The 13,831-nt window shown below is 34.0% G+C and overlaps 1 protein-coding gene across 2 annotated transcripts in view; it reads right to left on the bottom strand.

The window, feature by feature from the left end:
• Positions 1-13,831, bottom strand: part of CSMD3 (CUB and Sushi multiple domains 3) — a 1,180,343-nt gene that overhangs the window by 325,569 nt on the left and 840,943 nt on the right. For both annotated transcript variants that reach the window (XM_004607658.2, XM_055125482.1), the window contains 2 exons: positions 13,582-13,751; positions 6,522-6,678 (listed from right to left, as the gene is read on the bottom strand). In XM_004607658.2, coding sequence (XP_004607715.2) covers positions 6,522-6,678; positions 13,582-13,751 — 327 coding nt within the window. The remainder of the gene's footprint in view (positions 1-6,521; positions 6,679-13,581; positions 13,752-13,831) is intronic.

The raw sequence follows: 13,831 nt of genomic DNA, 5'->3' as shown, positions 1-13,831 counted from the left end.
ACTGAACTTTCCTCTTTTGTGAAATTTTCTCATATTCATGCTGTTAATGTATTTTTGCCTACTGAATTCTAAGATTCCTTCCTATAGAGTATGTTTCTCTGTTTCATAATTGTATGTACACATAGAAAGTCTAAAGTAACTTGTATTTTTAATGTTTTGTTGTGTGATTGCTTTTTAAAATTGATGTAATGAGTGGGGAATTGTTTAGGAAAATAATCTATTTAGTTTGGCTTGCTCAAAATTAGAGATAAAATGCAACATACAGAGGGGGTGATGAGGTCAGAAGACCACTGCTGGATTTCTGGAATTGTGAGCTTTACAGGAAAATGACCCCCCATATACAAGCACCTGCCACTCTACGCTCCCCCTTGCAAAGGCTGGAAGAGAAAAGCAGCTTTTCCATCATCCTGCCTTTTAGTTGGCACAGGCCACTTCCTTTACCATGGAATATAAGCACAGATTTTCATCAACAAGAATATAGCAATGTAGTGACCAAAACTTTAGTCTCCACATTCCTGGGAAATACTTAGAATAGCAGGAATGCTCCTGATACTGACAGAATTGTGTTTACAGATTTTTTTTTTCTTTTTGGGTAACACTAAGCGATGCTCTTGAGTTAAGTCCTGGCTCTGCACTCAGGAATTTCTCCGGGCAGTACTTCAGGGGACCACTTGGGACGCTGGGGATAGAACCAGGTTGGCGGCATGCAAGCAAACACACTACCTTTTGCACCATCACTGGCTCCCCGTGTTTACAGATCTTACTTTGGAATGCTATCTGACTTTAAAGACTAGCTGTATAGCCCAGGTGTATTTTTTTTCCTCATAAATATTTTAAAGTTTTGAAAATTGAATTTCAGTCTGACAGAAATAAATTTAATGTGAAGAGCAAACTAGCAGGTCTTTTGGGATTCGGGTTCAAGATTTGCAAGGCTTGTAGGATCTGAATGAAAGCTGTGAAATGTTAAAATTTATTTTGCTACCATAGTATGAAGAAATCATATATAGGGCTGTTGGATATCACCTAAGTGTTTTAGGCTTCACCCGGTGAATTGCCCCTTTCCTCCTCCCAGAGAAGCTTACCAAGCCCTGGCTAACATCCCTCATTTGGTTAAAGTCTATCTTCAACATTTCTTTTGTGTTGGATATTAACCCTAAGTGCTTTAGGCTTCATCAGTGAATTGCCCCCTTTCTTCCTCCCTAAGAAGTTTAACATGCCCTTGCTAGCATACCTAACTTAAAGTTTGTCTTTAACCTTTCCCTTGCATTTTACCTCTCATTATCATAGTTCCCCGAGTCAGTCTTGATTAGTTGTAAAGCCAAAACTTTCTGGTAATTCTGAACTTGTATTTATGCTGCTTTGCATTTGAAGTGTTGTATGTTTGTGCCTGCTTTTCTATTTCCCATGTACCCTTTTTACTATAGAGCAATGTTCTTTGGTTAAACACAGAAACACTATTAATGCTATGCTCCTAATATATGGGAGTTTACTGACACTGAAATATATCTACTCCTGGGCATAATTACTTGATCATAACTACATGACTCAGGGTTCAGTTTCTGTAGTTCCTAACGCCCCAAAAGGGAGGTCCCACCGTGCGACTGGGATGGACGCGGGGCGAGTGGCAAAACTATCCGGCATCGAAATGGAATAGGACCCCCATGTGGAAGGAAAAACTGAACTGGCCTGAGGACTTAGGCTGGGATTTACTGTAAAAGCCTTGCTTGCTCTCAGCCCAGAGAACTAAGTGTTAGGATCTTCTTCTCTTACTGTGTTTATCCAAACAACTGCAAATATTGATAATTAATACAACTAGAAGGAAAGATAAAAGCAATGTAGATGTCCTTGGGAGACAAAGTGTCTTCTTGAGTTGATCTCCCCAAGATAATTTCCTCTGCCAAATATTTATCTATGTAAATGATCAATCACACCTGTCTTTACCACAATCCCCCTTCAGATGTTCTATAAGTATGCGAGCAACTCTGCATTAAAGGGGCAATTTTCACCATCAGACTGTGGTTCCCAGCTTCCCCATCTCCCCATCTCTCTGTGTCTCTGTTGGGGAGCCCTGGGGAGGTGGGGAGACAGGGAGGTGACTCAGGGCCACCAAACGCACACACGTGTCCAGCAGCCTGTTGGGGTGTTAGGAACACGTGTTCCATGGGGGTCCTGTCTCTTAGGTTGTAACAGTTTGCATCAAGACCATGCATGTAGGGTTTTTGTGTTGCACAAGGTCGACCAGAGTTTGATCCTCAGCATCTCCAACGGAGCCCTGAGAACCACCAGGAGTAACTCCTGAGTGCAGAGCCAGGAGTGACTCCTGAGAATCACTGAGTGCAACCCCCTATCCCACAAAAAAGGCAATATAATACTACCTAGCAAATGATAGTCAATACTCATTTATTATTTTATTTTGACCACATAATTTTTATAATGTATGTATTAGTCACCATGTTTTTAGTATTTTGAATAATGTAAAGATTTAAAGAATAAAGGAAATGTGAGATGCATTTCTTAAGTGCTTTATACCATATAGTCTTACATAAAGTAACTTTGTTACTCCCTTGTAATTTACTTATTTTCCACTTGCATTTGCATTAAATAAATTATATAGTAAGAATAAAATTAGAGTTAATAGCCCACTGTATTGTTCTCTATGGTTAACATTGCCAACAGTGTGCCAATAACTAAATTAAAGAGTTTAAATACGGCAATTTATTTTATATTAACGAGGCCATCATACAAGAGAAGACATTATAAATTAGATACTTCCCATTTTTATTTTGAATGTAAAGTTTGGAAATACCAGGTTCTATGGGGAAACCTAGAAAGTTCAAATAATTCTGAACATTTCTCTTGGGGTAACAGACTTTCCTCTAATAAAAATTTTAATAAATTTAATGTGCAGGTAATAACAATAGAATATCTGAAAACATGGGTACTGTCTAATGACTAGGGATCAAGAATATGTGGACCAAATTTTGAAAAGATAATGCTACAAACCATTAGCAATATGTAATTTAGCTCTTTAGCAAATGGTTGTTTAAAATGTCTTCTTTTATTCCACTGAATTAGAGCAACTATAAATGGAGGAGAAATTCACAGTGAAAATATCATCATGAACTAAATTTTAGAGACTTTAAGAACAAAATTAACAACACTAGAGCTAAAACATTCCCTGATATTAACTTTGACTAAGAGGAATTCATAAAGATCCTCAGGTAGAAATTAGCAAATGGTCTTTTCATAAGAATTGTATTAACATTTTGAAAATTATGCTTTATAACATAAATAATTGAAAGGTCAGATATGACATTTTCAACATAATTTTTAAATGTGATTGGAGGTAAAAATGGCATAATGCTCAAAGACGGGAGGCAGAAAACTTCAGTTCAATATCCAGATCTGCAATTAATAAATATCTATGTGACACCAGACAAATTATAGAACATACTCATACTTTGTTTTTCCTATGGGTTTCACTGTGAATAGTTACACTTTCCTCTTAGGATTTTATCAAGTACCTCATAGGTAGTAAACAAATGATAGCTATTTTCACTGTTATACTTAATGTTTCTGAAGGTCTTTGTGGGTCTTCCAAACAAAATTTATGTCTTTTACTACAGCTCTCCTTGCACATGTCTGGCTTCTAACTTTATTTCACATTTTGTCCATTCCTCTTGATCACGTAACTCCAGTCATGCAACTCAAGCAAAGCTTTCTTTTAAGTCCTTCAAACTGCAGTTTACCCATCTAGAATGATCTATGATGCATGTCTCTATCAGGCAGTCCCTACTATCTGTATAGTAACTCAGGGACATCTCTGTCACAGTGTCCCCAAACAAGCTACTTTTTCCCATAGTTTGTAGTACCTATCTCATATTCCTTATAATTCCTCATATTTCCAAATGCATCATCCTTACATGTCATGTATCTTTATTTTGCTCTAATAAATGAGACTGCTAAATTTCTAAGAATCAATTTTTGTTGACAGGTTTCAAATGAATCAAACAGAAAGTAATCATTTCAGTTTTATAGGTGCCTTTCTTAGATAATGTTCTACAGGGTAGAAATTATAGAAATATACTATTTTAGTATGAATTATTTGTCACTGATACTGATACTGATATTCCTCACTGATACACAGTTTATATTATGCAATTAATAAAATAATTCATTTAGTTCATTTAGAAATTAATGTAATTCACTTGTGGATCTGTTTTTGAACTTTTACCTACTATTCAGAACAGATGAATTGAGAATAAAAAAGAAAAAAATAATGATTTGTTCTAATAATTATTTAAAATTAAGGATTCAACCCAAGAGCAAAACAAATTTATAGCTTTAACTTTACTTAGTGTAGTCACCTGAAATCCTGGAATTATCAATGATTGACCAACAAACTATAATAAACACACAGTGTTTTGCAGTTATAGATGAGAACAAAAGCATTAGTCTTTCATCTATTAACATTTTTTTCTTAAAAGAATAGTTTAAATATTGGAGAGGGAAAATACTAGGTACATACAATGGAGGATGAAACATCTTTTAAAGTTTTCAATTATTCGTGCTTGGAATACTGGAAAAGCATAAGCAAAAAATAAAAATGGATCATGTCTCAAACTGTAACAAAAGTAATTCCAAATGGCAAGTAAATATTAATATGTGCTCTAAATCCACAGACTGCTAGAGAGAACATACCTGTAACTTTCCATAATATAAGCCTGAACTATCTTTTTAATGAGTCAACTGAATTGTTAAAGAAAATGAAAGCAAGTGTGAATACGTGGAACTACATCACACTTAAAAGTAATTACATTGTAAATGAAAATATGGTTGGGGATCAGGGAGAGGACTCAAAGGCTTACGTACATGCTTTGCTTTGAGGAAGCTTGGGTTTCATTGTAGAACCATATGGTCCTGTCTCCTGACCACTGGAGAAAGTGACCCCAACTGCTAAACAGGGAGTCGTCCTCAAGGACTGATGGCCCCAAACCAAAACTAAGAAAGGCTAAAATACAAAGGTAACTTACAGAACAGAAGATTATACTTGAACATTATCATCTACTGGAAAAAGAGTTAATCTTCAAGATATATTAAACTCTCAGTTGATTAAGAACAGCAACAAGAAACTATCCTATGAAAAATAGAAGAGATGGATGGATACTTTTGCAAGAAAACATTTGAATAGGTATATTAAATAATGCTTCCATGATTACTATAAGGAAAATGCAAATCAAAATAACAGTGAGATAAAAACAGTAAAAATCTCCTGGTGCCAATGAGAATAGCCTAAATGCAAATGTACAGAAACAAGAAAATAGTGAGAGTGCGTTGGAAAATGGAACCTCATTCACTACTAATGGAGATGCAATCTGATCCAGCGACTATGGAAAAGAGCATGAAGATCTTTAAAAATTGAAAGTAGAACTGCTGCACTGTGATTTCACCTCTGGGCATTCATCTCAAGAACTCTATTTCATCAATGCAAAGTTATTCATCACAAAACTATTTACTAGAGCCAAAGCATGAAATGACACACATGTCCAAGGACCTATGTGTAAACAATGTAATTTTGGTATATATATATATATATATATACATATATATATATATATATAAAAGGTGAAACCTTGCATTTTGCTACAACATAGATAAAGTTAGAAGGAATTACACTAAGTAAAATAAGTCAGGAGGAAATGGATAAACACCAGGTCATATGTCTCATATGTGATAAATAGTGAAACTAAGCTAGGAGATGTATAGTAGCCAATGATAAAAGACCCTTAAAGTTCAACTACAGAACTGAGATTATCAAACATTCAGGGAGGAGACCTATAGGGGTGGGGGAGAAAAAGGGGAACTAAAAGTGATGTAAGCTTAGTGGCAGAGGTTCTTCGGGACTTTAGGGGCGGAGGTAGCATAATAACTATATCCAACAAATATGAAAATCCATACTATTTTATTCATCTTTCCTCCAACACAAAAAAATGTTAGAAAAATGTTTAAAATGATCCGAGAGAGATAGTATCCATATTATGCTACTTGTTTTGCTTGAGAAAAATAATAATAGAAACATTTAAGACATTAAAATGCTATAGATACTGTACCAGGGTTAAGGCACTTGCTTTACATGAAGTTAACTCTCCTTCAATTCATGACACTACACGTGGTTCCCAAAGCATCATCAGGAATGAATCCTGAACACAGAGCCAGGACTTAGCCCTGGGCACTAATGAGCATACCCTACACATCTCCCAGTTACACTTGAAAGACATGTAAACAAGTAATTCAAAGTCATACATTTCTTAATTTCTATGTACCTTAAATATTTCACCTTGGGCATTTCAACTGTGAAATGGCAGTAGTTAAAACACTGAAGTTTATGGAGTTTAAAGTCAAATAAAATTATAAACTAAAAATTGATGAGCAAATCTTGACAACCACTTCACCTGGTGAATTGCTGTCATTTAAATATTTCTCATCATTAGTGTCTGACACTTCCTTTCCCCAATACTTACTCGTATAGACAAGCTGGAAGCCTTCATCTGATCCTTCCGCATCAGAATTGAATTCCAGCCAAAGCTGATTTGAAGTACTGCTGAGTGTCAGGCCTCTCATTGATGCTCCGGTAAAAGCACCTAGTAAATGAGTCGTTTTATCTTTCCCATCATAAATCTGCAAATATGTTTAAGATCAAACTGTTAGGGTGACATTGGCAACTATTTCAAATAAAATATTTCTATCTACAAAGAAGAGAAAATTATTATATGCCCTCTAAAAATCAGCTCAGTACACATATCCTATGGATGATATTATATAGTAAGTCTTATCTATACTAGGTTAAGAAAGTTAGGATCCAAGTACATAATTAAAATTTTTCAAAGTCAAATGTTCTATGTAATATCTGAACTCATAATATAGCACTTGCTATATTTTATTATGATAAAAGCAATTATTTTCATGGAAGACAACTTGAAATTGAGAATATCTACAAAATGTTTGGTTTTCCAGTTTAGTTGGTTCTTTGTCACATTTGAAAGGTCCTAATACCTGCCCTTCTAGTATGAAAATTCATATAAAATATACTTTTTTGTTATAACTCTAGAATTCATCCAGGCTTTTAATTTACTTAGTTGTGTTAACAACTAATACTTCTATATATTTTAGCCTAAAATTATATAGAAATATTAGTTGTTAGTAAGAATTTATTTGTCTTCAGTAAAACTGAATCAATGTGGAAGTTTGTTTCCTGGGGGGCAAATTTTGATTAAGCATATAATATTTAACTTTTTTCCCTTAATTTTTTTAATTGAATCACCATGAGATACAGTTACAAGCTTTCATGTTTGAGTTACAATCATACAACGTTCAAACACCCATCCCTCCACCAGTGCACATTTCCCACCCAATATCCATCTGACAAGGGATTAATATCCAGCATATACAAGACACTAGTAGAATTGTCCAAGAAAAAAACCTCCAACCCCATCAAAAAATGGGGAGAAAAAAATGAACAGACGCTTCCTCAAAAAAGAAATATAAATGACCAAAAGGCACATGAAAAAATGTTCCACATCAGTAGTTATCAGGGAGATGCAAACCAAAACATGAGATATCATCTCACACCACAGAGACTGGCACATATTCAAAAGAACAAAAGCAATCAGTGCTGGTGTGGATGTGGGGGAAAAGGGACATTCTTTCACTGTTGGTGGGAATGCAGACTGGTCAGCCTTTCTGGAAAACAACAAGGACAATTTTTCAAAAACTAGAAATCGAGCTTCCATATGACCCCGCAATACCACTTCTAGGAATATATCCGAAGATACAAAAAAATCACAGTAGAAATGACATTCTACGGCAGAGGCTGGCAAGCTGACCATGGCGTATTTGATATGCCAAAAACAGTAACAACAAGTCTCACAATGGAGATGTTACTGGTGCCCGCTCGAGCAAATTGATGAACAACAGAACAGCGCTACAGTGCCACAGAAATGACATTTGTACCTTTATGTTAATTGCTGCACTGTTCACAATATTTTTTTTCTTAAGATTTACTAATTTCATGAAAAAAATTACAATCACCACAGACAAAGTCCCCAGGAAATATTTAGTCCTTTCTTCCAGGAACTTTGACCTCACCTCCACTTCTCACCCCTGGCATTCTTTACTCTGTTCGTACATTTCTTTGTATTTTCTTGAGGTCTTTTTCTAATCAGATCAGGTTTTGCCAATATGTATTTGGGTGCATTTTACTCTGCATAATCCAAGGAATTATAAATCATGTCCAAATCAGTTGTCTCACTATCACCATTGTGTGTTTTAAAATCTTAACACAAAGTTACTTATTTCCTGAGTAGTCTTGCCATTTGAATAAGTTTTTCTCAAACGTCTGTCCTATTTATTGTAACTGTTACAAATGAAGGACTTTGGTCAAATGAAGGACTTTAATGCCTTTCTTTTTTCTGTTGAAGTTATCATTGGCTATGAACTTTGTAGTCCAGATAGTTGTGTGTGATTTATGACGGTGTGTAACTTCAAACAATCGTGAAGTAAAGAACTAATTTCTTAATAAAAGTAATAATTTGAGAAAATTCAGAGGTAAGAATAAAAGTAGTCATTTTATATCAAATGCAGAATTTCTACTTTTATATATAAATTGATATGATGAAGAGCATTGAGGATTTTTATAGTATCCACAAAACTTTTGGGGACTTTAATTTATTGAAAGGTTTAATTAATCTGCTTTCATCCTTATGCTACAATAACTATTACTTTTTATAGTTTTTTTAAATTCAAAAAACCTTTTGTAATAGAAAATGACCTGAATTTATTTACGATATACTAGAACCTATAAAATCTGAGATGTCAAGCACTGTTTTGATGAATGTTTTTCCACACCTAAAACTACTGATGTTTTAATTACATAATAATGCATAATAAGAAGCAGTATTATCACAATAAATTAGCACAAGAGATGTTACATAATTTCTGAGTAATGAGATAAATAAAAATAAAGTGAAAAGAGAAACATTACATATGTGTTTATATGTAACCATACCAAGTTTCAAATTATTGCTATGTATACATATAGCATTTTAAGGATATTTGTCTTATAGGTTTATTTGGAATTTAACTTTTTCTAGAATGTTAATAACATCAAAGTTTAAAAGAAAAAAATGATTTGATAAAATAGTCAAACTAGGGGCTGGAGCGATAGCACAGCGGGTAGGGCGTTTGCCTTGCACGTGGCCGACCTGGGTTCTAATCCCAGCATCCCATATGGTCCCCTGAGAACTGCCAGGGGTAATTCCTGAGTGAGGAGCCAGGAATAACCCCTGTGCATCGTTGGGTGTGACCCAAAAACCAAAAAAAAAAATAGTCAAACTATAAGTATACTTTTCTAAACTTCCTTATCTTTCATCAAAAATAATTTGAAACAGGGTCTAAGATATTGTGCACAGTGGGAGTTTCTTGCTTTCCACATGACTGGCCTGGGTCTGAGAAGTATACAAAGTCAGTGTATAGAGGCAGTTACCTGAGCATCTTCAGAGGTGAGGCCCTGAGCACAGAGTCAGGAGTAAGCCCTGAGCATTGCAAGATATGACCCCAAAACGAAAAATTAAAAAAAATATATAGATAAAATGAATTTAAAATAGAGCAAAGATATGATGTAAGCATTCAAATAAATATGTATTTGGAGAAAAGTATGTATTTGAGATAAATATGTCATATATCTTTATATATTAGTATATTTTAGCAAGGAATTCAGAGATATAAATAAGGGTCCTATATCCAGGGCTTTAATTTTGTGTTATGTAACAAGGTTAAAAAACTAAACCTACTATTAATGGGTTATATGATTTGTCACAAATCATTTCACTTCCTTGATCCTCAGCTTGAGAAACAATGAAGGGATTTGGGGAGGGTTATACCTGGAGATGCTCAGAGTTCATTTTGGAGCAATATTCAGGGAATTATGCAAAGTAGACTGAGGCTCAAGCTGGAGCTTGTGTATGAAAGCATGCACGCCAATCTTTCAAGGCATCTAATACAAATGAATGGTTTTCTGATCCCTAAGAAAACACTCTATACAAATGGGTCTTTAGAGAGTGCATTAAAGGAAGCATAAACAAATATAGCAGAAAACAGGTAGATTTGGCAGATAAATGTGTACATCTGAGGTCACTGATGTGATGGAAAATATTTAGGAAAATATTTAGGAGCTCTGTTGTGTGTGTGTGTTTGTGTGTGTGTGTGTGTCTCAAAACTACAAAGCATGTGCTATATATCTGAGCTACATACCTGAACCCACACAGCAATTTTTAAATAACAGTTTCCTTAAAAGAGAGACTTTTTTTGCATAAATTTTACCTGAAAATGACAACAGCACAAATACTTTAGACTTTTTGAGACATGACATCTTTGTCCCAAGTGCTCATTCCTGTCACTGCCATACTAAAGCATTCATGGATAATGTGTTAATAAATTCATAGGCTTCATTTTTCCAATAAATCTTTAGTATCAGAAACTAACTGCTAATTGGCCCAGTGCTAAGACTAAGCTCTGTGAAATTCTAATTAACAGGATTTATAAACAATAATAAAATATAAAAAATCCATTAATATAAATTCCATGAAATTAATTAATTCTTGCAGAATACTTTTCCTGTCTTTTTCCCCCAGACTTTTATCTTTGTAACTTAAAACTGCAATAGACAAGAATGATATATGTGGTTTGAGGTTTTTTTTTTTGTTAACAAATGAGATGAAAGTAAAACATCATTAACAGTATATTATCAGTATTTCACCAGTTTGTAAATTATATGAGCAACTTTTCTGATACACTTCAAATACCCATAGGTATACTTTTCAACCTTTTGTGCAACTCACAACAGCCACAGACATAACCTTTAAGTACAATAGCAAAACAATAAATCAAATAAGTGCTTGCTGTATTTATCAATTTCAGCAGCATAAATTTTAGTACTAGGGACAATACTAAGGAATCAATGTGATACCACTGAATGCATACTTGAGAAGTGCATATCCTGATATTGTATTTCATACAAAAAAAACATGGTGCAGATCTAACTCAAAATATAGAATGTACACAAAAGTAAAATAATTAGAAAATAAAAAATCATATTTTAGTTTAAATTACTTAAATTATTATATAATTATGGGCTGGAGCGAGATCACAGAGTGTAGGGTGTTTGCCTTGCATGCAGCCCTCTCGGAGAGTCTGGTAAGCTACCAAGAGTATCCCACCCACATGGCAGAGCTGGACAAGCTAGCCGTGGCATATTCAATATGCCAAAAACAAGTCTCACAATGGAGACGTTACTGGTACCTGCTTGAGCAAATCAATAAACAACAGGGTGACAGTGTACAGTGCTATATAATTATAGTATATGTTAATTTGATGTTTAATAATGGCTATGTTTAGCAGCCAAGTCACAAAGTTACTAAAAACTTTACAAACTTTACAAAGTTACTAAAAACTCTGACAAATTATCCTCCCAAAGTCACACATAGGTTAGGAAAGAAATTTGAAAATGATACACCTTAGAAAACATCAATAACAAATTAATAATCTTCTTATATACATCACAACAAAGGCACTTATCTATAATGCTTTGTGATACTTTTCCTTAATTCCTATTTTTCTAATTCTTGAACAAATTTTAACTTATATTTCCAGCCTATTTCCATAATACAACATTGGATATACACTTCACAGAAAAACAAGATTTTATACTATACAATACTGACTGGTAAAGGGATTGCATTAAATGTCCTTTTAATAGTCTTTTGTCTAAACATAATACTTTATCATTCTTTGGAAAACAAAAACAAATATACCAACAGAAAAGATTGAACTATATATTTGAACGTATTCAGCTTCTGTTCTGCCAGGCAGACAGTGGAACTATTCATTGCCAATTGCTTAGACCCTATATAAACTAAGTATCCCCATCCAGTGACATCTGAAATTATTATTATTCTATTTGCAAACATCCTATTAATCTCAATGTTGACACTAAATTAGCAAAAAAAAGAAACACTTTATTTTTAAAATAGAAAAATCCAACAATGGTTTGACAGTAGCAGTGATCTATAAAGAGCATTTCTGTTGCTGACTGGAGAAAAGGACAAGAAGAAATTGAGTGTCTTGGTGTTTTCCAGGAAATAATTCTTGAGTCTAAAAAAAAATCCTACCAGTATAATTATTTGTTGAAGAACTAAAAATTACAATCAAAATTATGCTCCTGGAAACAGAAGAAAATAAATATTTCAAAATCTGATTCAACATGAATGACCTACATCTGCTGAACTGGAATATCAGGATATCCTAAGTTTTGTCAAGATTTGTGAAAAAAAAATGTTGAATGTCTTACTTGACCTTAAGAAAATTAGGGGAAATTTATAAAATTAAATGTTAATTATTTAAGTGCAACTTTATGGAAGACTGCACTTTTATTATAATACGAATATCGATTACATTACCCAAGTGTTTGCAACACAGAGATTAGCAGCACGGTAACATTGCTTTAAAAAACTGATATTTTAAAAAAGTAGTCATTTGATTTGATTACTTCAAATTTAATTATCACCAATTTAAAAAATCTTAATAGCTTTTTATAATGGAGGTTTATTATTATAAAGTGTATCTGGACTGGAGCAATAGCATAGCAAGTAGGGTGTTTTCCTTGCACCAGGCCGACTCAGGATTGATTTCTCCTTCTTGGAGAGCCTGGCAAGATACCAACAGTTCCCGCCCACACACAGAACCTGGCAAGCTACCTGTGGCGTATTTGATATGCCAAAAACAGTAACAACAAGTCTCACAATGGAGATGTTACTGGTACTCGCTTGAGCAAATCGATGAACAACAAGGAGACAGTGCTATTTGTTCAGATACTTATTTGATATCGTATAGTTTTACATATTTAGAAAATATAAATTTTTGATACCCATAAATACAGTTATTCATGCATTTCAGCATAAACAGATTAATTACCTGAAACACAGGAAAATAAAATCAAATTATCATTGTATTTCTTAAAGAACTAACCATTCAGAAATTGACTATTTTATGTTTGTTTTTTTTTTTTTTTTTGCTTTTTGGGTCACACCTGGCGATGCACAGGGGTTACTCCTGGCTCTGCACTCATGAACTGCCCCTGGCCGTGCTCAGGGGACTATATGGGATGCTGGGATTTGAACCCGGGTCGGCCGCGTGCAAGGCAAATGCCCTACCCGCTGTGCTATCTCTCCAGCCCCTATTTTATGTTTTTAATGCATGTAAGTATCTGCAATGAAGTATTATTTCATTAGTGTTATAAAATATAACATTTATATGTATTGAAGTAAATGTAATGATGGAATTAAATTACAAATTAATCCTGAATTAAAACTCTATGATAATAAAAACACTGGAAAATAAATAATGCTCAATTTATGAAAGGTAGAACCACTTTTGATTACATATACACATAATACATACTTATAAACATAAATTATGTGCTCAATGATTAAAAATTATCAAAATACACATAGTGTTAAGTTCGCTTACCTTAAGAACATCTCCTTGTGCTAAATGAAATGTTCTGGCTGAAATATTGATTCCCTTTCCTGCTTGAACCTGAATACTATAAATACATTCATGGTTGTTTTCATAGTTGAGTGGATAATTTGGAGAAAGTAAGATCCCTTCATTATTTGTTGCAGATGCACCGCATTCAGCTGCAGGTAAAACAAAATATTGAAGAACACTTTACTAGAATGCATTATAATTTTCAAGTAATGTATGGAAGTGTAAATGC

The sequence above is a fragment of the Sorex araneus genome, chromosome 2 (genome assembly GCF_027595985.1).
Source record: "Sorex araneus isolate mSorAra2 chromosome 2, mSorAra2.pri, whole genome shotgun sequence".
Classification (NCBI taxonomy): Eukaryota; Metazoa; Chordata; class Mammalia; order Eulipotyphla; family Soricidae; genus Sorex; species Sorex araneus.
Note: the sequence above shows the minus strand (reverse complement) of the source record. Positions and strands in the feature narration are given on the sequence as shown.